Source organism: Motacilla alba, chromosome 12 (genome assembly GCF_015832195.1).
Source record: "Motacilla alba alba isolate MOTALB_02 chromosome 12, Motacilla_alba_V1.0_pri, whole genome shotgun sequence".
Classification (NCBI taxonomy): Eukaryota; Metazoa; Chordata; class Aves; order Passeriformes; family Motacillidae; genus Motacilla; species Motacilla alba.
In genome coordinates, this window is record NC_052027.1 from 13,401,597 (window position 1) to 13,428,971 (window position 27,375).

General features: G+C 37.4%; 2 protein-coding genes across 5 annotated transcripts in view; one reads left to right on the forward strand and one right to left on the reverse strand.

The window, feature by feature from the left end:
• Positions 1-27,375, reverse strand: part of CACNA2D3 (calcium voltage-gated channel auxiliary subunit alpha2delta 3) — a 394,439-nt gene that overhangs the window by 57,211 nt on the left and 309,853 nt on the right. For all 4 annotated transcript variants that reach the window (XR_005258491.1, XM_038149689.1, XM_038149687.1 and 1 more), the window contains 3 exons: positions 26,676-26,771; positions 25,406-25,527; positions 24,690-24,770 (listed from right to left, as the gene is read on the reverse strand). Coding sequence is in view for 3 of the 4 variants with exons in the window: in XM_038149689.1 (XP_038005617.1) it covers positions 24,690-24,770; positions 25,406-25,527; positions 26,676-26,771 (299 nt within the window). In the remaining variant the exon portion in view is untranslated. The remainder of the gene's footprint in view (positions 1-24,689; positions 24,771-25,405; positions 25,528-26,675; positions 26,772-27,375) is intronic.
• On the forward strand, positions 629-16,083 carry LRTM1 (leucine rich repeats and transmembrane domains 1). The gene is made up of 3 exons (XM_038149691.1): positions 629-7,735; positions 9,155-9,751; positions 12,892-16,083. Exons 1-3 carry the CDS (start codon positions 7,729-7,731, stop codon positions 13,323-13,325), a joined length of 1,038 nt encoding a protein of 345 aa, XP_038005619.1. The 5' UTR covers positions 629-7,728; the 3' UTR covers positions 13,326-16,083.

Below are 27,375 nucleotides of genomic sequence, written 5' to 3' on the forward strand. Positions count from 1 at the left end.
TTAATGACACCAAAAAACTCAAGGTATGGAAATTATTATTTCACTAAAGTTAGGCTCATGGTGATAACTTCACCTTCTAAAAGCAGTCAGCCCACTCCTACCACAGAGCACTTTGAGAAGGGAGAAGTCAGTAGTGCTGCTCTTTGAACTCATCTGCTCTAACTGCTGAAACACAGAGATGGAGAGGAAATCGACACTGTCATTTTGAAAAGGGAAAAGGATAAAAAGTCTCAGCCAAAATATGAGTAACCAAGCTCAGCCCTGCCATTATAATCCAAAATAACAGACTGCACAAGGAAATAAAAGCAAATAAAGATGAAAACACACCCTTTTTGCTTAAAACAGCTATAGCTTTATAGACAGAGAAAGCTCAGTGAGGTCGGGTACTTTTGAGATCCCACCATTAATTAAAGAATAGTAAAATAGAAGTGCTTTTGGGTTAAAAGGCATTGTATTAAATGATAATATGTATTATACCTCTATACTATTAAAGTTTCTTTTTATATTTCATAGCTACACTTTTGGGGGTTGTTCTTTTTATTCTCTTTTTTTTTCCTTTTTTTTTTTTTTTTTTTTTTTTTTTTTTTTTTTTTTTTTTTTTTAATGCCTGCTGTTTAACTCCTGAATACTTTTCCTCCCCGGGTATCTGAAATCTGTACTCATCGTCCCAGTGTTTCTCTCCCACATTACACTTTTAGAATCAAGTTCCATGACTTTTAAGAGTTATGTTTACGTCAGAGGGATCAAGAGGTTTAAATTTCAGTACCTATTAAATGAATTTAATTATCCAACCAGTTCCATTTGGATACACTGTTACTGTTCTTCACTAATCTATAACAGATTTTCCAGTATTGTAATTCTCATTAATAAAATGCCCTCTGAAAGAGTATTTTCTTTTTATTTTTTTTAAACAAAAGTCTTCTCAGTAGACTATGTTACTACTATTTTACAAATTCTAAACAGAAGCATCATTATCCTGTATGCTAGCTAAGTTTCCCAGGGATTTATCCTGTCTGAAAACAGCAGAACTAACTAAACTTGAGTCATGAGAAGTCTATCCATATATCTAACTTACCCTGTTACTTCATTTAAAACATGCTGTGGAGAAAAAAAGGTATTTTAAAAACATCCTTGGTGTTTAAAATTTGCTGACAGACTAAAAAGAAGAGGGTGCGGAAAGGATAGCAGCATGCTCTGAGATCTCCAGGATGTTGTCAGAGCACTGCTGGTGCCTGCAGCTGCAGCAGTTCAAGCAGTAGGGACAGCAGAAATGCAGAGAGAATAAGGAAACTGGAACAGCAGCAAGCTCTGCACTGCCTTGTAACACTTATCTCCTATTGAAATGAGGAGCAGTGGCAGCAGGCAAAGGTATCTGCCTCATTCTGTTCACTGGAGCCATATGGGAAAATTGACAATACCCCTGCTGTGCTTGTGAGAGCAGCAAACAGGGACATCCTGGGTGCTGCCCACGGATCCTGCCCAGAGCTCTGCTGGCCACAGCTGCTACACACTGCACAGGGCACAGGCTGGGAACAGGGACCTTTCAAAGGAGCTGGTCCTTCACACTTCACCTGCTGCAAGGCAACTGAGATCCTTTCAGGAGTTACAGTTTCCTTTTCGCTCGCAGCAAAACATCATCCAATGGAAATGTTCCATCCCAGCTTGAATCCAAAGCTACTGGGCACATCAGTCCAATGGAGCACTTGCATTTCACTGATGATTAAATCCACCAAAATTATGTATTTAATGCTTATCAGCTGCATAATTTTAATGTCAGGTTATTTAGGACCTTGCTAAATTAATGAAAACCAAAAAAGCCTCCTGTGGATATTTCCAAAGTGTTGCAAGACTTAGAGAGGTTTAACTATTTGACTTTTTACTGCAGCAAATATCATCCCCACTTCTGCAAGCTTCTGTGCTCAAGTGACTACTAGGGCAAAGAGAAAGAGTCCTGTGAGCCCATAAACACAGGAGTTCCCAACATTAACAGTGAGTTTTACTGAACTAATACAATTTGCCTTAAAAGCACAAAAGGAATCAATGAAGTATGAGTTCTCCTTTGTAGCACAATTGGTGAGCAGCAGCATAAGAAGCATTTACTGCACTTTAAAACATTTCTTCCTACACTGTGAACATTTCAAAACCCTTTTACAGATGTTGTTCAAAAAAATCTTTCTAATTCTTACAAGAGCTGCCCTAGTAAATCAACCCCTCAGAATGCACAGGAGATTTATATCCTGGTTTTAAGTTTGAGTCCAGGGTGAGCTGTGACCATGAACAGAAATTCTCATTAAATAGAAAAAGGAAACAAAATCACTAAGTAAAAGCTTAGAAAAACCTTTGATGAAGAATAAGCTATCTAGAAAAATAGCAACTGATCTCAGTTTTAACATGTTTTAGGGAGGACAAAAAGCATCTAAAATGTCAAGAAGAAACAAAAAGTACACCTGTACTTATTTTTGCATGTTGTTTTTTCTTGCCAGTTTCATTTCTTTCATTTCTCTTAGCTGGATGTCAAGCAATATTATTTTCTATTGCAATAATGGCACAGTGAGTTCATTAATTTACTTTTACTGGAGATACATTCTATCAATGGATGCTCAGCATGTCTAACAGGTGGTTGACATTAGTCAGGAAATGATTGAAAATTGAATCTGCACCCCCTGCTGCTATTTGTGATGGAACAAATACTCTGCTGACACTTAATCTGCCCCTTGCTGCAACTTCATCTAACTTGCAATTAAGGTAAAGAGGCCCAGCATCTTTATTCCCTGTGCTTCTCCTCGTTCTGAAAGTCTTGCATCCATCCTGGTAATTTTTCTACCTTAAGCACACTTAAGGCTGGTGTTTCAGCATTTTCCAGCTAAGCCCTTCTCACCTTCATGTATTTCTTCTCATTTAGTTATGGGAAGGGAGTACAAGCCACGCTAACTTCTAAGAGCATTGTATTAGAGTTAGAACACCACAAGAAATCAATGACTGCACTACTGGCCAATAGATTGGAAGGGGAAGAAGGACAGGGAAAGGAAAGGGAAAGGGAAAGGGAACTGCAGACAAAGGACTGACCCAAACAGTTGTTCATAGATTATGAACAGACCTGGTGACAAAGACCTGGATATGAATACTGGAAGATTTTTCCAGTCCAGAACAGAAGAGCAATGTGAGGAAAAACAGAGTTCTGACCTAGGCAGAGAAGGCTCTCAGCCTGGCTGCTCCTGGTGCCCAGGACAGAGCAGCTCCCAGCTCCCCAGGCAGCAGCTCCCTGCCACTGCCAGGCTGCCCAGCCATGCTGTCCCCACCTGAAACATAGCATGTTCCAGTTCATCTCGTCCACTTCTGCCTCTCATACTCTGGCCTCTCCTAGAGGTGTCAGAGGAAGGTGTAAAACTTCCCATAAATAATAATTATGGAAAAAAACTGCCCACAGGGAAAGGTTTTTCTCCATAAGTTGTGTCATTAGTGGTTGATTAAAGCCCTTAAGAGTGAAAGTTTATATCCCTTCTAAATTATTTTTTTCCCCCATGAGGTAACTATGGCTCAAGATTATATATGAATCCTACTAATCTTCTGACCCAAGGATAACTTTCAACAATGCATTTCATAGATTAATTACTCACTGTATAAACAAGTACCAGATGTATCTAAGTAAGGCAAAACAAGCCACTAGAAGGCAAAAATTGGGCTCTTCCCCTGTACAAAATCACAACTCTCTGCCTGGTTTCTTGTTTCTAGAGCTGCACAACATTTCTTCCCACCTGAAAGGGAAACCATCAAATACCCCCAAACTCATAACAGTTCAGACACAAAGAAATCATGGTGTCTCCTTGACATAACCAGTGTCCTAACCAGCATTTGACATTATTAAATTCTAGCTAATATTCCTCCCCTCTTATTCTGAAGAACAAAGGATGTCTGAAAAAACCCATAAGCACACCTCTCTGGAAAATGTGGCAGGATTTTTAAGGTATAAATCCTCCTTGAGCCAAATTTAGTTTGATCCATTGGCTTATACTATTGTTGTGAAAAGCAAGCAAAAATAGGATCCAGGGCCTTCCTCTAAATTTCGTCAACTTTTGAAAAGCTAGTACCCTGCCAGGAAATATTTGAGAGAGTCCTGAGCTCTCAGAGTACAAGGAATACCCCTGAAGAAAGAAAAGCATGAGGAACTGCCAGGTCTCTTCTGCCCTGTCACCTTTGCACATTGTTCTGACTCATGGGAAAGGGCACAACCTCTCTCCATCGTGCACTACTGTATTTTTTAAAATGCCAGTCAAAGGGGAAGAATTTAAACAATAAAGGTATGGGCTGTTTCACCAAAAAAAATACATTTTTTTTTCTTCGTCCTGAACCAAAATGAAGAGGGGTTTGCATTTACCCAAAGTTTCATTGAGGGTCATGAGCAAGAGCTTAGCTGTTTTACCAATCTGGAGACACACATTAGTAAAGGAAAAGCACATGCCATTTCCCTGCAAGTATCTCAGTTTTAATTCCTTCCCACTCAAAAGCATAAGGAAAATAAACCGAATAAAGGGTATGTATAGGAATTGTCTGCTGTGGTCTTGGGAACATTTTTTAATATAATCATGTCTGCCTGCACTCAATATACAATGCAATGGAATCCAAATCCGGTAACTTTTAAATATCTGAAGTATTTAAATTGTTTCCTTTCTGCTAGAGTTTAATTAACATAATGTTCTTCTGCAAAAGAGATGATTCTTACACATAGAACTCCTTCAAAGCAGATGGCAGTAATTGCTGCAACAAAGGGTTTGCTGGCAAAGCAGAGACAGAGCTGCCCCCTCAGCCAGCAGGGATCCGATATTAGCTCTTGGGGCTTTCTCGCTCTTTGCAATGGGAAACATACCTTGCTACAACAAGGCACAGGCTAATTTAAGAGGCGGCAATAACAGTTGCTGCACCACATCAGACAACTGAAAAGAATCCTGCTGGTGGTTCAAAAGGCCAGAAGTAAGAGTAGGTTTCATGGTTATCCTGTTTCTGGCAAATCTCTACCTGTGACACGACTATAATTTTCACCACATCAGACTTCTCTGTCACAACCAAAGTTTTATTCCTAATAAATGGGAATAGGACATGGATTATAGGTTGGGGAAACTTCTGTTTACAAAACATGTTCATTCAGAGTTCTCAATATAAGGAAAAAATAGCCACATCTACATGAAAAGCAAATTGACAGATTTAATAATATGTTTCCAAATCTGAGCCCAGCAAGAAGATTTTTAAAAAAGCTTATACCATGATTCTAAGTAAATAAAACAACCTCTGCATTATTGCTGGAACTGAACCTCCCACAGGGCTTAACTTTCTGTGACCTTGTCCTGTGAACATCTCTGTAATATGGTACATACTAAAAATAATACAATTATAGTTGCAAAGACTTACCTAAAATAGGAAAGCAGTTAAGAGACATTCTTTAAGCCCACTGTTACATGAAATGAACTGCAGTGGGAGCTTCTATACCCATCTGGTCAGCAAATATTAGTTAAAATGGAAAAATAACTTTAAAAAGAAACCCTTAGAATTCATAAGCTAAATAAAATTATAAATACCAAAGACAATTTCAGAGCATCTTATCACACAAAAACCCAATAGTATAATAGCTATTACCTCCTGCAACGTTAATCAAAAGTCATTAAAAGAGCTGCCACTGATAAAAGGGATGAGTTAATGCAAGGAGAGTGGGATGTCATCTCAAGAAAAAGTACCTGACCTAACTTTATTCTTTGTAAGAGTATCCATAGCTAACATGGCTACAGCTTCTAAGGAAGATGCTATTTTATGATAGACCTTTTTACATTTAATTGTGTCTTCACTAAAATGATTCACAGGCATTTTTTAAAACAGGTCTTAGAAATAGCAAATAAATGTATCATGCTACAAAAGTTTAAAAAGTTTTTTGCATTAACCTGACATTAATCTAAAGTACAGTACAATTGATCTTTAAGCTTTCTCTCTCCTTTTTTGTGAAGTTGGGGTTAACCAGGATGACTGTGGTACAGGTTATGTACATTTGTAGTGCTCCTCCACAGTAAATCCCAGGCTTCACCCCACATCAGGACAAGGTGCCATCCATCAATAATGTTGAGGATAGTAAAGTCTGCTACTCACAGCAGTAATCCTGGGATCCTCAAGGTGAACAATCACAGAATGAGGATTTTCCTACGTTTTCCTTCACTGTTCCCATGTACCCACTGCTCCTTTGGGTACCTTGGCTGGTGTCAGAAACAACTGAGCTAGGCACAGGACACTGACAGGTACAGCCCTGCCCCTGAGCCAGGGGGACACTGAGCTCAGCACAGGCTTTGGGAAACCAAAAGATACCTATGGAAAAGATGGGGTTACTCTCTTCACAAGGGTTCATAGTGACAGGACAAGAGGGGAGGGACACAAGCTGCCCCAAGGAAAACTCTCCCTGGGTGCAAGAAAAAATTATTGATTCTGAGTTACACATTGGAGAAGGTTGCCTAGAAAAGTGATAGAATCTGTTACTGGAAATATGGAAGTCTCAACTTGACAGGACCTTGGATAACTTCAGGTAAAGACCCTGATTTCAACACCAGTTTGGACATTATGATCTCATATTTCTAGTACTCCTTCTAGATAATTGCCAACATCGTATAAATTTTGACCTGGAAAGTGAGCTTTATGTGATCTTTTCAAAAGCACCTAAAAGCAGAATTTGTACCCAGGAAAGCTGGATTATAGGTCTGAAATGTTTTGGTTGCACAGCTTCCCTCTCCATAGGACAGCTCATAGATGGAGTGATCATATGGCCTGGAAAGACTCAATTATATACGAGATCTCTCATGCCTTTCAACACCTCTGAGTTCCATCACAGTCACAAGTCATTAATCCTTTTATTGGTGTAGATGGCACAGTATGAGTTCTACTAAAGAAATAACAAAGAAACAAGCCAAGGCACCACACATTAAGTACAATTTTAGTATCATCTGCTACGTCTTTCCAATATCTTTGAAAATAAATTAATTTGTTCAATATTCATGGTGACTATACCAGGATGTATGCCATTTTTATGGAAGGAGCCACTGGTCCTGCATTCCCAAGCAATAAAATCCTGTCAGCACAACTAATGGATGTCAGATGAATAAACTTAAAAGAGCAAACAAGGGCACTGTCAAAACCATGTCATCAACCCACAGGACTATTTGTAGTGATATTATACACTCCACTGCCTCCAGTCACAGCCCAGGATAATGAAAATCCATGTTCAGATCTTGCAAAAATTGACACAGCCTGGCTAATAACCCACCAGAATTCAGAATCCATACTAGATATTAAAAAGGCAGCTTTATTTTTTGTGCTTTGCTTTCGATGGAGATTAAACAAATTGAAGAGGCGAGGTTATCAGGTCATTATTTGTGCATTGCAGCTGTTCAGTCAGAGTTGGACAGACACTGCTTGCATGGATTGTTGTCTGATTAAAAGGCAGCGTAAGTCTCTGAGAGTCATAAAGGGGGAGAGGGGACAAGATTGTGATTAAGGAAAAAACCAAAGGCTGATAGAGTAATTGAGTAGAAATAGTTGCACTTCTTCACAAGTCACAGACACCACCTAAAACATCCTCAAGGAAGGAAACTGGATGAGCACGTTCCAGATTTGAAGTGGGAATCAGAGCAGTGTCTGTCACTGTTCTACATCAGAAATCTGGACTGAATCTTCCGCCAGGGGAAGAACAAGCAGAGCAGAATGAAAGGTGAGATCCTGAAGCATTCAGATTAATAATGCAATTTTTCTGTTTGCAAAGCATTTCCTTGCCAAAGAAGAGTTTATTTTACCTCTACATTGGAAGCTGTGTTTCAGAAGCCAACTGTTGCAGAAGAGTGTAATGAACTGAAGGTATTGTTTACCTTGCATGCAGGAATGCTGGATTCTTTCAAGAGAATTTTTGATGCAGAATTCAGTATTGCAGAAGATTGTGTATAATTTTAATACAAATATTTCATTTCTGAGAGAAAATTAATGAGTAATTTGTTCCTTAAATTGTAGTCTCAAAATACAACTTTCATGTATATATTAACCATATTTTTTACTATAATCATACATTATTTCATCAATATGGTATTCCCTGTTAGTAATTCACATTTGATCTCTGTAAGTCAATAAACAGCAATTACTTTATTTTCAAAAGGTTTCAAGTAGCAACTAACTAAAATGTTTTCATTTTGAAACAGTAAAGAGTAAAAATTATTTGAAGCATCTCAAAAAATGTTATAAAAGGATTCATCATTCTGACTCTCTTTAGTCAAAGAAAATCTAATTATTCTCTACTGATTTTTTAATGTTTCATTATATGCATACAAGCATCGCTTTAAGTATCTTATTTTTGAGGTTAAGATCATTAGCAAGACATAAAAGGTAAAAACTTTTTTTTTCAGTTAAAACCACCTGAACATCAGGGAGCAGCAGATAATATAAATACTAAATATTATTAAGTACTCCTCTCAAGTAATTTATATTTTCAGAAGCTTATTGACAAATGTCTGGTGACTGTGTAGAAACTTGTATTTATGGGAAGTACAGGGGCATTCAGAGAAGGGAATTAAAGCAAAAAGAATAAATGGATATTTTACAGGAGAAACTTACAGAATCTGGATTGCTGAAAAAGTCTGCTAATAGTTTTTATAGCTATGTCTTTGAAGCTTGTAATTCTTTTAATGGTATATTGACTCAATTCTTCCAGGCAGTGATATCAGTAAAACCAATGAAAAATAGAAGTTCTGCTTGTAATTCTTCTGACACAAGATGTCTTAAAGTTGTTACTACCACAGAGAGACATTTCAATTTAATAATTTTAGAAGAAACTGTCACATTCCCTTCGAACATCACTGCTCTGCTGATGGCAAATCTTCTTGAAAAATATTTATACTTAAAAAGAAACAATGGGAAGCACTTCATTTTAAGACCACGGTAGCATTATCTTCATTCTGCATTACAGAAGTACTTCAACACTATCTGTAATTTACCTCTGTGTTATAAAAGAAACACTGTCTGTGGTATCTACATTATTGTTTATTGTGGAAGAGTACATCTTCTGGCTGTGTTTATGGCCTGTGCATTGCCTAAAGACAAACATTTTAAACTAATTTAAAATAATCTTTTACTTGTGATACAGGTAACTGGCTTTTGGTTTGGAGTGTCATCTTGTTGGCACACACAGCTCACAGCTGCCCTGAAAAATGCCTCTGCTACACAGCCTCAAAGACTGCAGACTGCAAGAACAGAGGATTTACTGAAATTCCTGCCCGTTTACCTCCTGAAATTCAGATACTACAGTTGCAGAACAACCGTATCTGGAGAATCAACCAAAATGCATTCACTGCAACTCCGTTACTCAAAATCTTGGACTTGTCTAATAATTCTGTCTCCAGTGTGGCACCTGGTGCTTTCCAAAAACTAAGGTATCTACAGGTTTTAAACCTAACCAGAAATTTGATTCATTACATAGAAAACAAGACTTTCAGTTTCCTCCCACACCTAAAAGAACTGGACTTGTCATCCAACAGCATTATTCGATTGCCTGAGACATTTGGAAACAGCACAGGGAATATAACATTGCTCTCTGTGAAGCATAACAAACTTCAGAAAATGGAAAGAATTCTGGTGGAGTCACTTCCAAACCTGAAAGTGGTTCTCTTCAAAGATAATCCCTGGCAATGCAATTGTAATATCTTTGGCATGAAACTGTGGCTGGAGAGTTTTCTATACAGAGGTAAGGAATTTTTCTCATTATATATAGTGTGAGAACATTTAAGCAGCATCTAACTGATCTTCACTTCCATGGCTTTAAAATTTACCCCACACTGTAGGTCACTTCCTCAAATAAACACACTAAGCTATATTCCCATCATAGGTCAGAATGCTTTTGTAAACACAGGTGGCAAACTAGAATCAGAGAGTGACTTTGTATTAGTGCCCAGAGAAAGAGCAAGGATGCACACACACCCATACAGCAGGTACAGGTGTGTTCTCTAGTGAGTCAATTCAGATATAGGCATTTCTAAATATGAAACAAGTATACTTGTGCACATACACTTGTTTTAATTCTACCAATATATTTTTGCTGGAAACCAAGCTACTGTTTTAAGGCTTTTTACCTGTTGCATGATGGCAAGCATCAAGGCAGATATCAGTACTGAGCAAACTTTAGAGAAACCAGGATTCTACTTTTTCTATCAATTATGACTTAGCAGTTCTTTAATATTTTATGAATACCTAGTATCACTTCCTAATTTGTTGTTAACCAGAAGAGGAACTCAATTCATTGGTAATTTCCTGACAGAAATGTGTCATGGCATCACACAGAGAAAAGTGAAGTTTATAAATAGTAGTAACAGTATTTTGGTCACACCTGCTTTTAAATATATTCATGATTTATGCTGTGAAAAAGATAACATGATTTAATTCTAAAGGAATTAAGTGTAAGAAGAAATTAATTTGTTTCTCCCAGAAGGTATGTTCAGACTGAGAATTCAGAACAGCAGGGCAATTTTCTTTTTTCTAAATCAGGCTTTGATGCTTGCATGTGACCAAAGTACTGATTGCCTGTCTGTACCAAAGTGGTATGGAGCCTGTTGCAGCACAGGAGATGTGGAGGTAGCCCATGTGGCCTGGGACTGATGGACTGCCTTTTGCAGGGATCAGAGCTCTGCAGGCCAGTTGGAAACCCATACTGCCCATGCAGGGACACAGTTACCACTGCAGTGGTCTTCCAGTGAGGTAATTTTTAGAAAAGACAAAAGGCTAAATTCCTCTCAGCAATAAAATCTTCATATCTTGAAAAGACAAAATATTACTTTAGCACAGAGCTTTAGTCTATTCTGCTGGAAATTCAGCAGGGATTGACTTCTCTTCACTGAAGAATGAAATGATCCAAGATAAACGCATCAGATTATCTTAATTACTCCGCCAGCAGCATAAATATTATCATTTATTTCAAAAAACAATGTTGTCTAGAAATTCAGTGATGTCCTTCCATCTTTCTGAACACTGCACAGATTAATTAAATGAAGTGACATGGAACTTACAAATTAATTTTAGCAACAAGCTTTAAAGGAAGCCCAAGTGTTATGTTCTCTTCTGTGTTTGTATTTCCCTAAATTTACTTGTCTGTATCACATGAAGAAAAGTTAGTTACGTTACACAATAATATTTCCCACTACTTATATGACACACATGGGATGAAACTTCACTGGGGCCCTTCAGATATTTCTTGTATGTCATAACAAAGCAATATAAGTCCAGAATATTTGAGTATTTTTAGCTGAATCCATCCTGGGCAATTGACATTTCATGCATACTCACAGGAAATCACAGAGAATGCTTCAGTTCAGGAGGAACACCAGGGTTCTATTCCAAGCACACATATTTAGTTACTTAGAACCATGAAAGGATAAGAGTTGAAGGATTTGGATATCCATATTCAATTTAACACATTGAAGATGTCTGGAACCATGCTTTGGGTTTCATCATTAAAGACCAAGAGACCTGCTACGCTCAAATCTGTCCTGGAATATCAACATTATTTGTGGAGTAGTCTCCAGATTTCAGTTTGGCTCCATCTCTATTCATTACTTTCTCCAAGTCTTTTCAGGATGAAAATTTCTGTGCCTGGCTTTAGCTGAAAGGTGAATTATTTTGGATAGAGAAGAGAAAGAAAATTCAGTTGATTTAATTAGTTAATTTTTAAAAATATGTCAGCATTGATTTTGGCCTTGTGGACTCCTTGACACACCACACCCCTAAAAGCCTATGCTCTGACTGGGCTAAGTTTAGTGTATTCCCCTCTACACACTGAGGAACAACCACATGATTTACCAGGACTGTGGATTCCTAATTCTCTCCCCATTGTACTAAAAACCTCCTTGGGGAAGCTGGCTCTAAGCAATCATGAAATTTAGCATTTCAGCAGGGTAACAGATTGATTAAACTCAACTCCTTTATACCTGTGTATATTTTCTTACCAAAAGTCTGCTTCAAAAAATCCCTCATGGGTACATACAACTTACTGAACTTTCTCTTTGTTACAGTTAGCATAGGATGTCAGAACAATGACAATTTCATGGGATATTTCAATCAAGTGGGAAATATTTTCTAAATACCTTGTTTCCATTTCTTGCCATAAAAATTAGCAGTGGTCAGAAGTTGAACAAACTGAATTTGCAGTTACCTCTTTGTTTACCTATGACAGTTTTTATTTTCCTACTACCATGTTTTTTTACACTTACATCCATAACAAAACAGATAACCTAATTCCTGATGAACTGCTTCTTGAAAATGCTCTCTTATGTGAGTTTTGAAGTGTAATAATCTCACCACTGACCTAATTGAACAAGAGCCTTTAAAACATACTAGAAATCTTTAAAAGTAGGAAGTTGAAAGTGATGATAAATTTACCTCATGTTTATGTTAATTTTACATTAAGGTGGTTCAGCAGCTGTCAAATTGTCACTGTCATATTTTCTGGAAAAATCCCCTTGCCCAGGATTTTCTCCTGGGAAGCTGAGAAGCCTCAGAGAAAAAGGAAAACAATATTATCTCATTTGCTTCTCCTGTGTTTTGCGGCTTTGGAATGTGGTTGGAGATTGTTTTTACTTAATGACCAATCCCCATCAAGCTGTGTCAGACTCTGAGGAGAGAGTCACGAGTTTTTCATTATTATCTTTTAGCCTTCTGTAAGTATCCTTTATTCTTTAGTATAGTTTTAGTATAGTATTCTTTAATATAATAGAATATCATAAAATAATAAATTAGCCTTCTAAGAACATGGAGTCAGATTCATTCCTTCCTCCTCTGTCTGGGGACCCCGAAAATACCCCATCAAATATTGAGACCACTGTTTTGTAATTTCAGGAGGAATTAGCGATGGCATTATCTGCTCGGCGCCAGGCGTTCGGAAGGGGAAGGACCTCCTCAAAGTCCCCTACGAGCTCTTTGGGGCCTGTCCTCTGAGGCCAGCTCCCATGCAGCTGGCCAGCAGCCCCCAGCACAGCCCCGAGCAGCGGAGCTGGCCGAAGCACGGCCACCACGGCGAGCCGGGGGACGGCAGCCGCAGCAGCTGCGAGCCCAGGGCCAGGCCCAGGCCCGTCAGCCTGCGCCACGCCATCGCCACCGTGGTGATCACGGGCGTGGTGTGCGGCGTGGTGTGCCTGATGATGCTGGCAGCCGCCGTCTACGGCTGTGCCTACGCTGCCATCACGGCCAAGTACCACAAGGAGCACTTGGCCCCCGTCAGGCAGCACGGGACACCCGAGGAAAAAGAGCCGTTCGAGAGCTCCATGGCTTGAGTTGCCTCTGTCTTTGGCTTCTTGAAAATAAAGCCCTCGCTGCAGTTGAAAAGCCTGGAATCTCAATAGCATTGTTTTAATACTAATTACTGGGGTTATTTTCTATCTTTTTTTTTTATATCTACTTTTAAAAAAATTAAATATATATATTGTTAGTCTCCACTAAGACTTTGTATAAACAAACAAACAGAAGTTTGTTTATTTTGTGTGTGTATATTCCAAAGCCACTATTTAGGGCTGAGTGTTTGAGATCACAAAATCTTGATGTAATGAGTTTAAAGTATTTCACCATCCTTTACTAACTCTTGATGCAGTAATAGACCAAGACATGACCTATGATGCACATGCAGTCAGTGGCTGACAGGAGAGGTGTTCTGCAAAGAAAAACAGAAAATAGCCATCTAACTTAGTTTAATTAGTTGCATTTGTACTATCTCAGAGAGTACAAATTACTGTTCAATTCAAGATGCATACAATTGACAAGCAGACTTCAAACCAGCTACTCTGTGCACTGCCATTTATGATAACATAAATATTTTTAAAGCATTTCCAAAAATGTGTTTTCACCTTTCCAGTCTGCCCAAAAAAAGCAGCAATTAAGCATTACATTCATTTCCTAAGAAAATAGGAAGCACCTTGTTAACTATTGCATATAATGTTTAAATTACTTAGTAGGGAAGAAAGAAGAGAGCTGAGAAAATGCAGAAGGAAGAAATGCTATAGTGCTTTGGATACAAGCCCCAAAAGGAGTACACAGAGCATACCTGAAGACATTGCCTGATATCCTGCTGGCTTACAAGCTTGCTACAGACTTTTCTGAAGCCATGTATTCCCAAATCGTCACACAAGTGCTCCATTTTGCAAATGCCATGCTGCAGATGCAGCTCCCATCACAGTGCTGCCCTTCAGCAGAAGGATAATGTAGCTGCATGTTTACACGTCCTCCCTCTCAGAGGGAACATTCAGCTGGATTCACTCAAGGCTCCATCCCTATCCTCTGCAGAGCTCTTTTGCCATCAGAGGAAATCAGAGCCAGAACTATTTGAATATCATAAGTTTAGAATTCCACAAATATTCTGAGTGTGCAGAGGTAGTTATTTTAATGGTTCTTAGAAATTATTTTAGGGCAACCAGCGGAGATCAGGCACTCCATTCACCTTTTCCAAGACTAGATAAAATACACTTTAGGCTATTTGTGACAGACATCTCATGCATCCCCTAACTGTCCTCAGCGACAGGCATAAAATGCTGTCCAGGTAACCAATGCAGAAATCAGCAATGTTTATAGCATTGAGGAAAAAGGCCGTGGAACAATCTGCAACAAGGGCGAGGGGAAGCTGTGTCGTGGCATTTGGAGATCTGGCCTCTCCTTCCAACAGACAGATTCTGAGATCAAGCTTTGTGGCTGCTCCAGTAACAGCCTCAACTGAGTAATGGGCTCTGTGGCAGGAGTCATGTAACCCTTGCTCTTATCTACTTTGTAATAATTGCAACCTAAATATTAAAGCTCATTCCTACATCTGTGTTACTTTCATGTCCAGAGAAAATTAAGTATCTCAGTCTTAATCTAAATCTAGCAGATATTGAAAACAATCAATTACTGTCTTTTCTTCCTGGTTTGTTTTTTTTTTTTAACTCTTAAGTACTTCATATCATTATTAGGCTGTGTTCATTCTTCTCTGTCCTGAACTAAATAAACCGAGCTGTTTCAAATTTTTCCTGCAAGACCACATTCTCCAAAGTTTTTTTCCTCCTGCATTCCCTAGAGCCTTTTCAGTTATTTTACATTTTGTTTAAAATGTGGTACCCTAGACTGGGAACATTGCTTCAGCTGAGGCATCATCAGCACAATATTTTTAGAATATTTATATTCTTTACAATACTAATATGTAGAATATTTGTATTAAGGCTCTTTAATCTGATCTATTGATGTTTACTTTTTTTTCTAGTAAATATTTGGTAAAGCTTAATGAATAATCTAATCTACTTTCAGAACTAAGTCAGTTAAATATGTAAATCTACTTTTTTTTTTTTACTCTTTTATCCATTTACTGCCACAGCATTTCACAAAGCAAAATACAGTTTTTCAGATACAGAAGATGGAAATAAGACAGGATTGGATCTTATTGCCCATTGGCCCAAAAATGAGTCTGGGGCCATGCCAAATCACATTTTTTCCACAGTGACAACCTAAAATTACCACAGTTGTACTCAAAGTGTAGATGCTGAGATGAAAGCTAATAAACTTCCAACTCCAGAGAGATTTCACCCTCAATGTTTCTAACAGGCTCAGACACAGCAGTGCAGCTTCCATCACAAATCAGATTTCTGATATTTTCAAGCAAAAGAACAGCAAGAATTGACTTGATATTTTCTAGTCAGGAATAACCCAGAACTTCTTCATAGTCCCTAAAATACCAGACCTAACACCAAAAACCTTTCAGACTTTCCTCATTGTATCATCATTCAAATAGTTAATAAAAGGAAAAAAGAAGAAGAAGAAGAAAAAATAAAATGAGGGAGAGTCAATGAAAGGCACAGCAACATTTAAAGAAACTCTTTCTGAGTCACATTGAAGATGCTTTGGGGATTTTCATGCACACACAAGGCTGTAAATTGATAGGAAGTTCTGCCAGAAAGCAAAGTATTAAATATATCCATTAGTTCCCTCTGCTGTGGGAACAGAGTAAGCCAATCCATGCCAAATCTGATGCTATACTTTCTAAAATGCTGTTTCCCAAAGGAATAAACAAAAAAACCACCAAAAAACAAACACCTCACAACAAAAACAAACAAACAAAAAGGAAAAAATCACAGGGAAATTTTTCATTTAATGTTTATAAGCCTGTATATCATAGTTACCATGGTAAAAGTGTTTGTATTTAAGAAATCCAATCATTTCTAATGATAAGGTAGTAGCAGAAAATGAACAGAGAGAAGTATTGATTCAATTATTTGATAAAGGTAAAATATTTATTATTCAGTAGAAAAAACAGAATTTTCATCTACCGAAAAACAGAGATAAAAGCCACAATTTGTTGTCTATAAAAATTATTGACTACAAGTGGAAGACTGAATATAGGGAATCCCCACAGAACTGCCCTTAATTTATAAAGCTTAGCAATGGACATCTGCCACTGAAATAATTTGTCTGCACAGATTTCTTTTTCAGATAAAGGATCCTGAGAAAGCTTTGTTGTCCTTCCAGCAATCTCATGAGAGTATTATAGTATGCACAGTATTTTTATCTAATCTCTGTGAAGAATACTCTTCCCCATCAAAGTCAACAAAATATCAGGACATGCTACTCTGCAAGGTATTTGCAAAGGCAGGGAAAGCACACATATTGTTGCGTTCCTGCCTTTCATATAAAGGCTCATTATATTGCTTTGTTTACAGAAAAATGTTCTAAAATTTCATTTTAGAACAAAAATTGAAGATTAGAATACATCCATGTTCTTTACAGAAAATGACCAATACATCAAAATTGAAAGACACATAGTTTAAACTGAAACAAAATTGATTGCCATATTTGTCTTTCCATCGAGAGCTTGCAAAAAGTCAAGCAAAATTCAGCTTCATTATTCTCTAGTAGTACAGGGTCCAAAAAAAACCTGGATCTCTCTTCATGACTATCAAAGTAGCACATTTAATGACACTACACATAGCTTATCTCTGATTAACAATTAACAGGAAAATAACAACCATTACAATAATCTAACTTCGCTGCCCAGGAGACAAGGACACACAGGCTTTAGTCAAGCATCCAAGAAGGATGCCTACTTTTACAACTTGGATCCTTTAATTTGGCCAAAAGTGGCATAGTAACCACAATCTTCAGATTCTTGGTATGTCCTGAGTTTGTATTACCTGAAATGTGGCTGCATGTTCCCCAGATCATGGGGAAAAAGGGCAGCAACAGCAGCCACAGTAAACCGCAGCAGGGGAACAGGTGTAGGAATCAGAAGCCCATAATAAACAAACAAAAAATACAAACTTGACACCTCTCTCCTCTCCCAGTGGAAGCTGTGGTTGCTGTCTTGCACTGATTGCAGAGGAATCCCTCCATGTTTTAGGGCTATGGACACTACATGCTCAACTTTTTTGCAAAGGCATTCATCCTCATTTCAAGATAAAATACATGAGAAAACACTGTTAATGTTTGGAAATACAGTACACTTGAAGGGAAAATAAATTAATCAGTTCTCAATACTTAAAATTAGGGCCATGTATTCATATTTATGATTGCAGCTTCAACCTTGCTCAGCATTATTTGAAATTATCCAAAGGACCCAACAGCTCATCTGCTGCCTTGTTCTGCTTGAGCTGCAATCAGGGATTTATTTTGCTGGCAGCAGAGTTCTTTAGCAAAATGCCCCTAGAATCTGATGTCTATTAGATCACAAGGATCTGCCTCCTCCACTAATTATGTAGAACTGAAACCAAACTGACTGACCAACAAATCCCAACAGCAAAGCAGAAGTGCAGAAGCAAAGAGCAGATGCTCTCTGCCATTTACTGTATATATTAATTGGGATACATCTGTCAAAGTCCTGGATTCTCTAAGTGCTGAGGAAAGCCCAAGAATTAGATAAATACAGGTTCAATTCTCAAGTTAACACCAGCTGCCTCAAAAAAAGCAGAAACACTGTTAAACTATTCCACACACTGATTCTGTGTGGTGAAATGAACTGAGAACAAATGCAAATGAATATAAATGTCTGAATTGTGAAATGTCACTAACTTCAGCTTCTCTGTTCAGCCCATGGAAAGGGGCAGGACTTCAGCACGTGCTCCAAAGCATCCAGTGGAGGAGTTTGCCTCTCTCCACACTCCTCCTCCAAACCATCTTTCCCAAGCAATGGCTCCCAACATGTGAGTTGCTTAATGTTAGGCTGTACAAATACACATCTCAGTTTTCCTAAAGCTGGAAACATTAGTTTGCATCCCAATATTAGATTTATGAATACAAAACCAATATTCAAAATGAACAAGAAACTCTGGAAAAACATGAAGTCGTGGTTTGCACTAAAACATGAGAAACATTTTGAGGGATTTGTTAAATGCTACTGCTGAATATAATATTCTGTGGCTTATAATGGGGAGAAAAGGTTAGATAAATCACTCTCCTGCCTGACAAGGAAAGCATCTATTTTAGAATGCCTCAAAAATTTGGTTGGTGTGTCATTATGATGACATATTCATTTTCCCCTAGGCCTCCATATTAAAATGCAATTTTATAGATGGTATCATAAATTTTAAGGACTGTATATGGCATTGACATTTGCCTGAATGTTCTTAAAATATTTTGAAAGCGATACATGTTAAAAAAAAAAAAAGGAAAAAGACATCCAAGAAGAACAGAGCAGATGTATTTGCTCTATGTACTACTGTAACATCAGCAGATTTCAGTATTTATGGAATTTCTACAGTATCTGTCACTTCTAGAAATATCAATAGTTCAAATTACTTTTGATTAAGAACTTGAGAGTCACTTTGTTAAAAGAGAGATGTGCATGCAAACCCAGTTTCAAAAAAAAAAAAAGGAAAAGGGGGTGAAAACCAGAGGTTTTTGTGTCATAAAGGTACATATTTTCAGAAATAAGGTGCATATTTCCCCCCCACTTTTTAAAAGAATCTTCCATACTTAGAGCCTAGATCAGCAGAAGTCTCAGTTACTGAAAATTTGGTATGTTCACAAATTTCCCTTTTAAACTGCTGTCCTGTAGAGTCTGATCCAAACAGGAAGAATGAACACCTGAAGTGTGACCAGCCTCAATATGACTGATTTGTATTTTAAAAGTGATTTGAGATTTTGGTTTTTTCCTAATTTCAAGGCACAGTTTGACTATCTTAAACAGCAGGATCTTCAGGGTCATTTTCCTCTGGCCAGAACAGAAGCATTCAAAATCGTGTGCCATTTCTAACAAAGCAGTGATTAAATTAAGTGCTTACTATTTCTTTGCTTAGCTTATGAATATGAACCTAGAAGGAGATGCTAAATATTCAAGCTGATTCATTCAAAATACCTGAGGCCTTTTAGCATTTTGACTAGTCTTGTATTGAAGACTAGGAATATTTAACATGGAATAACTGAATTTATTGCTATACTAAAGTTGGGGTTTAAAGTTATACAAAAGGGAGAACAAAGAAAGTGATGGATGAAGTCACTTGCAAAAAAATCTCTCTCTAACCAGGGTTTGGAGAAAAAATCCTTGAATTTGTATATGGGCTGGTTATAAAAATAAAGGATCAAGTTTGAAAAGTTAAATACTGGAAAAGTTAAACACTGTATCATGGCATTACTTGGAACAGTTTCTTTGGGAGAATAAAACATAGTATTTTTGTTTGCATAATGAGTATTTTTGGTAAGAGTATTTAAAATCCCACTGTCAGTGAACAGAAGAGGACTGACTGCCTTTGCTTCAGTTTCAGTAACACTCCTATACCTCATACAAACAATTGCTTATTATATATTAAACATAATTTAGTTCATATATATACACACATATCTATAAAAATTAGTGCAATTTTTCTTTTTATGCAGGTTCATAAAGGGTAGAGTCAGAACTGTGGCAAGGCTTAAATGCACATCCCAGGCAATCACCGTTCTTTGATAGAAAATAATTGTAAATATGCCTTCATCCTCACAGAACTGGAATACTTTCATTTCTCAAAAATGTAGCTACAGTGGGCTTCTCTTACTATAGTATTTTAGTTAAGCTGACATAAAGTATTGAGGACTTACTCATTTTCAGTAACTGCAGTATTGCTGTAATGGTAAAGTCTTTCATCTTTTTAAAACAAACAAATTCAGCTACTACTTGATTTGAATTGACAGGCCACAGAGGGGGATATGCAAGGAGGGCTCGTTTAGTGCTTTCTATTTTCTAATTTCAACTTTGATAAACAGGAAGTCCAACACAAAACTGACCATATTAAAAAAAAAGGCAGAAAATACTTCTTTACGTATTCCCTCCTTGTACTTAGGTACCATACAAACAAAACTTTTTGCAATTCTACATTTGCAACAATTGGTGGGAACAATAATAAAACTCCTCCCGTTTTTCTATCTGTTTACATCTAATATGACACACCCAGAGAGGGCATGGCCTCTCCACTTGGGAAGCATTTAAGATCTGAGTGGACACAGTTCTGGGTAATCAGCTCTAGCTCAGATTCTCTCAAGATTTAGTCCACTAGGACTGGACTAGATGATCTTAAGAGATCAATTCCAGCCTCTACAATTCATGTATTTTAGTGGTCCGCACAAAATGAGGCAAAAAAAGATTCAGGAAAATTGTAATTTCAGCTTTTCTAAGCAGCCTTGTATTAAACAAAAATGGACTCTTTCTCCTCATCTCCTTCAAATTCTAAATTTTCAGTGACTGTGAGACTAAAGACTTTGCCTGTGCATGGTGCAATCCTTCATTCTTCTGACTCAGTGTCCAGAGCTTTTTACTAAGCCTGCTAAGGATTTTTCCAATGAGGACTGAAATCCAGGTTCTGGCTTGTTCAGTGAAGAAATCTTAAGAGGACTTGACAATTTTCATTAGACATTTTCCTCAGCATTCTTTATTACTTTTTCTTTTCCCTAAGAAGATCATGTCAGTTCTGTTGTCTTTAATTAAACATACCAAGGAGCTAATTTTCATGTTTTCTGTGAACAGTGATGGCCTCTTTCAAGAAGAAGGGCTCTTAAGGCCCTGTATTGTACTGCAGCTTTTGAACTAAAATGCCTCTACAGGGAATTGCATTTTTGAAGGTTCACATATTTTGCCAACACTCTCAAAATCCCAAGAGAGAGCAATTTTTCAGTTTTCAGACTCTGATTTTCTCCATGATGACTCTTGTTTGCTTGCTTCCATCCCTGCATCTTCTTCAGAACTTTCTAGGTGAGCAGTACCTTTAATAATTTTTGTAACTAAATCATACTGATGAAACCATCATCTCTTGCTCTCTTGCCAAAATATGGAAATAAACACATACACAGCACGTAGATATCCTATGCTGCACTTATCCAGATGCCTCTGTGGTTGCCACTTGAAAGTCAACATCCAACTCACCATGCAATCTCAAAGAATACAAGACTGGAATGCTGAATTCTACCAACATTTATCAGAAATGCACTGCCCTTCACATGAGCATCTTAGAGCACAGCTCCATCTTGACTTGCCTCAGTTTTAATAGCTAAATCACTATCTAAATCCAGATATTCTATATTAGCTTCAACTTTGTCACCCATAGGAATACTAATGTTCCAGGAATCTCACTAAATTTCAAGACTGGGGTCTTGGGCCATTCTCCTATTTTTAGTTCTTGTTAAGAAGAAGAAAAAAATTCCACCATCTTTACTTTGTAACTGGGGCAGTTTGAAGATGCTCAACATTTCAATGTAATCTTGATACAGAAGACATAGCCATAGAAAACATTCAGCTAAAGAAATTTTGAACATAAATGTGTAAAGAAAGCCCTGCCTGCAGTACTACTGTCACTTCCCTCCTGCAACTAAACTGAACTCTGTATGCATAGCAATAAATACGATACTGCTACACTTATATTAAACATTTATCTACACACCTTCTGTAGAAATTTGCATTCATTTAAGTAAAAAAAAATAAATCACAAACTCAACTGCAAGAAGCAGGAGAGGTTTTAGAAAAAAATTACATGGGCTTTTTGCCAAGAAGCAGACAATCTGACAGGGAATTGGTATTAGTAGGTACAGATGGTGAAACAGCAGCAACACTCAATTCCTCTGTAGTAACAGTTGCCAGACTCACTGATTTCAGGATTTTTTTTGCCTATTTTATACAGTTGAATCTTTGTTATTTGCATTAAGCCTTAGACTTTCACATGAAATTTGTCGTAAGTGATGGGTTTCCAAATAAAAAATACAAAACCTGAACAACAACAAACAAAAAAATTCCACTACAAACGAACAACAACAAAAAAAAACAATAACCCCAAAATAAAACAAAAACCCTAAACCCCAGTCTATGGATTTTGCACTAAGAGTTGGTTTTGTTCCTTTTTTCCCCCTCTCATGGGCAGGAATATCTCAGTTTTCCATTTTATAACAATGTTCTTGTTTCTTTCTGCCAGATTTCAACTCTTGTAGTGATCTATAATAAACAACATTCTGGCACAGCTTAATTTTCTGTCAAATCCCTCTAGGGAACAGAGTGATTTAACATGAAATGTGTATCCCGTCCTGCTGCTTACTGTAATCTACTCAGGCCAAATGGGGATAAGGAATACTTACTTTACACAAATTAAAATGAGATGTTTTGGCCAAATTTGAACTCCAATGGAGGTATTTGAAAACATTACCCATAATCTTACTTCAGTCTCCCAAGTCAAGCTAATAAAAACTTCAAACTTCTCCCATTTATCACTGCTCCAGTTTCTGCCTCCAAATCCATTTTGCTTAACACAGAATATTGTCAGCCCCCTAATAAAACCTAAAAATTGAACTAGATGCTGGGTACTTTCTTGAAAGTTTTCTGAAGGAAAGTAGGACTGACAAGTCACATTCATGATCTTAAGGAGAGCAAGAATACTGCATTCACTTCTTTGTCTCTGAGAGGCTGCAGCTGGATCAGTCATACTTTCATAGAAAAAAGTTTGTATGGACCCAAAGTGACTTCCCCCGAAAAGAAAATCACCTGAAAACATGCAATACAAGAGGGAAAGGAAAAATTATTCAAAACAAACTCTTAAAAATGTTTCATGTTGTAAACAAAATATCTAGCACACAGTCTTTAAAGTTTACAGAACTAGAAATAAAAAACCACTGATATGCTTCAAAGTGTGGGCACACTGCTCTTATCTTTCATGGCATTATGCTTTTACAGATACCATGGAAATCTTCTCCATGCTTTGGCACAAAAAAGACCCTGTGTTTCTAGACCCTGTGTTTGTTTTAGATAGAAAGTATGGGCCTCAAGAAATTTTAAATGTTCAGTAATAAACAGAATTATTGGGGGAATGGAAACAACACTTGTTTTTCTCTTTTACAATTACTAAAAAACAAACTACCCCAAAGCTTGTTGATGGTGTATTAGAGATAATAATGTGATACCTTCTCAAAGTCCAAATTGCAAATAATTGTGAGAAAAGAATAAATATCAGGATGTCTATTAACCCTACACATTTTAGAGATGATGGAAAACTTCATGATGAAGCTTTTTCTAACTCCAAACAACTGAGAATTCTAGAAATTACACATCAACCTTCTTCCTTGTACAGTGAAAAATCTCAATTACATCTTCAGTACTTTGCAGGTAACTGCATTGACATTACTTTACAAGTGCTGTTTTATGCTTTAACAGGAGTATGAAGTCCAAATTAAGATTTCATTAAATGTTATAGACGAGTTCAATAATTTCTGAAGAATGCATCTTGTGGATTGGAATCAGAAAGCTGCTTTCCCATTGACCTAAAATCTTTTCTTATCAGTGGAAATATTCTGTGTTTGAGAAAACATATTTGACTTTTCCCATTTTTCTGGAACATTCTTGTTCTTTCAGTATTTTATTCACTGCATTTTTTAAGAATATTTTAAATACAGGAAAAAAAAAAAAAGGTGGTTCTTGCTTTTGTGGTAGGTATCTAATTTTTCCTGAGATAAGAGAGCTTGGTTTCTGGCAAAATAAATTGTAAGGTTTATCAAAATTCCTTCTTCAAGGTCAGTAACCATTGGGAACTAGAAAAAAACTGGTCAGATAAGCATCTGAACTTGAGTTAGGAACATCCAACAATTTCAAAATTACTTCCTCTCATTTTGAAATCAGTGTGTTTTATCTCTATTCTGTAGTTATCACGCTTCACCTTTTAGTCTTTAGGTACTGTTATACTCTTGGCTGACAGACAGTAGAGCTTTGTTATTCAATTTCTATGCTCTGAACAAACCACATCTATGATAATCTAGACAAACTCACCACATTGTATTCTGTTATAAAACAATCCTGTTATAGCATAGAATTTTCAAATGTGAAGCCTGAGTGGAACCTTTACACATCACATAGTCCTTTCTTGTATTTCCTTTTCCTTATCATAATAATCTGATTTATGGTGATATAGAATTGTGTCTACCAAAAATGCTTTACAGATAATGGTCAAAAAGTCAAACTCAGTAGCTCACAGAGAGGTTTGAGAGTCAATTAATAAAGGATCAAGCTCTTGGGGAGAGGAAGCATTAAATGCTCTCCACACTTAGTCATCCAATTATATTTTATAGGTGCAACTACATCTTCCTCTCTCTTCTTAAAAGATTTGATATCTACACCTGCTAACCCAAAAGAGAAACTCATAAACTGATTTTAAAGAATTAACGACATGAATAAATTACAACAATTGTACCTGCAACCACTGGAGATTTCCTGTCATCCAGAAGCTGAATAGCAGTACTGGCTGTCACCACATTGCTCTTGTTGGCAGTTTCTGTGGGGTGTATTAAGGGGGAAAAAAAATTAAAACAATCTACTGGAAAATGAGGAAATTCAGGGGTTTTTTTTTCTCCCTGGTTTTAGATAACAGTGTATGTGGATATAGTGTTCAGAAAATACAACAGGCACCATCACATATGCACAGAACATACTGGCACTGGCATTTTAAATTCCCCAGCATGCCAAAAACAAGCTTAAAACACTGATATGAACCATCAGATTTTGCTTCCCCTTCTAAAAGGGGCAGTGAAGGTGACAACTGGCAGGGCTTCTCAGTAACGCGGACATTTACTCTGTTGGACATGTGCTGCTTGAAGTATTTGTTAAAATGTAGTTCTGCCTGTGCAAATACTAAATGAAAAGTGTCACACCACACTTTGGGGTTTCACTTGCAGCCCCATGAAGGACACACCTGGTCAAAGGACCAGTGAAGCAGCGGCAAATTTCAATGCCTAGTTCAGATCAATATTTAAGATCAGCTACAAAGCCCACTCTGTGCTGACACGGAGATTGGGATTCTTTCATCATCCTGCATGGTTCCCATTTGGGATCCTTTCAGCATGGATCACATTTGGGATCCTTTCAGCATCATGCATGGTTCAGAATCCAAGGAATGACAAAATTAAGGACCTGTGCTGAATGGGATTGAGTAGACAAAGCTCCCAGGTATTTGTTCAGCAGCTCTTCTGTACCAGAGTGGAAAATGGTCAGCGTTAAAAATGTTCTCCTTATCTTCAGCTGTCAGGAAGTCTCTTGAGAAAAAAGAGAGAAAGAAAACAATTGTTGTTTGCTGCATGGCACACATTAGTTGCTAGCTTTGAAAAAAGCTAGAAACAACAAAAAAAAAGCAGCAATCTTTTACAAAAGAAAATGGTTTAGCACATTTTTTCTAATAATACTTGCTCAACAAAAGAGTTAAATTTAGTTACTAATAATTATTCCTGACACACAATAACTTTTGTTGTGAAAGACGTAAAAAGCACTAAAACCAGTACCTCTAAGTACCACTGAAATTGTTTTTACTGATTTGTATAAATAAAAATGCTTAGACTAAAAAGCCCTTTCCTTTCAGCAAAATATAAGAACTGTGAGCTGCACAACAAGGAAAAGGCACTGGACATTTGTTAGTCTGTTGCCCCTGGCATTCACCCTTAGGTAGTGAAAAATAGGTAATTTTACAGCATATGTTCAAAATACTGTGTCGGGGTGGTAGTGGACAACCAAATACTTTATTCCTCAATAATTTCTGCAAATTCTGTCTGTTGACAGAAGAAAATTTATGCTAAGAACAAGTATAATATCCACTCCATTGTTCTGTTTTGCTGTCTAACAGTAACAAATTGTAGTGCTGTTGATGTCACCTACTTGTACAACAATATCTGTCCTCAGACAAGCCCGTAGAACTTTATATTCAATCAAGTAAGTTTATCATAAATATCAAACACAGATTTTCTTTTATATGCATAATACCTCCACTAGCTTACATGTTCTCCCAGGAAAATGGGAAACTCTTGTACGAGGAGGTCTCCTGATTGCTCTTTCACCCACTCCACTTCTGTCCCTTGGCTTTATTTCAACACAAAAATATTTTCCACAACAATGATGCCAAATCCCTGAATAAGCCTACAGGTATTTGTTTTCAGGTGGTGTGATAAAAGGTGCAGCATGTTTGTAATTTCTCTGAAGAGGAGAGATGTGAGGCTGGAAGTGTGTGTGCAGGGAAAGCAGGTTTATAGGCTACAGGTGTAAAATAGTTCATTGTTCTAAATGTTCCAGTCAAAAAAATAATTTAGTATTGTAGTATATCTTTCTAACTTGCTCAGTGTGAAGGCTTCATAAAATAAACTAATTTTTTTCCTCTCTTTTCTTCCCTGGCTGCCAGGCACAGTTTGTTACTTACTGGTTGGTCAGCTGCTCTGGCCCCACAAACAAGTTGATCCGAGAGAGTCCAGTCCGTGTCCCAAGGAAGGCAACTTCCACCCCCTTGTCAGAGTTCCTGAAACACAGCAGAGCACCAGCAGAGCCAAAGCTTGAGACAGCAAACAGATAAAGCTGCTTCACTGCCACAGAAAGCACAAGTGTACATGTCTTTAAGATTATTCTGTGCATAGTTCCCTTATTTATTGATGTACTTTTGAATGCTGGTTTTTAAATTATAGTCATCTGGCTTTTGAATAGTAAGCAATGTAGAAATGCTATTTAGACTAAGAATCCCTAAAAAGCCAAACACAATAAATTTTCTAGGATTTGCAGGAAGGGATTATATGGATAGAGTAATAGAATAAAAAGGTGTGCCATAGCTATATACAAACTATTTAATAACCACTGGCACACAGTGATTCTGAGATGGGCAGGAGTTCCAGGTCTTGCTCCCAGTCCATTCAATATTTCTGTGCTGTATTTATGCTTCAAGTCATAGCTGTGACTATTGCTTAGGTAAGCAAACATTTTAAAACAGGCAGCTGAGGGTTAAACTTAGCTGCCATCAGGACAGGCTTTAGCCTCTAGAACTTGGGAAAAGTGTGGCAAGCAACTCAAACTGAACTCCTCTGCTGCACTGTTATCAGTACCAAGCTATTTTAAAACTAATTCTTGCATTG

Coding starts and splice junctions, on each gene's coding strand:
- LRTM1 (XM_038149691.1), top strand. Junction 9,752..12,891: donor GGAGAGTTTTCTATACAGAG/GTAAGGAATTTT, acceptor TTGTAATTTCAG/GAGGAATTAGCGATGGCATT.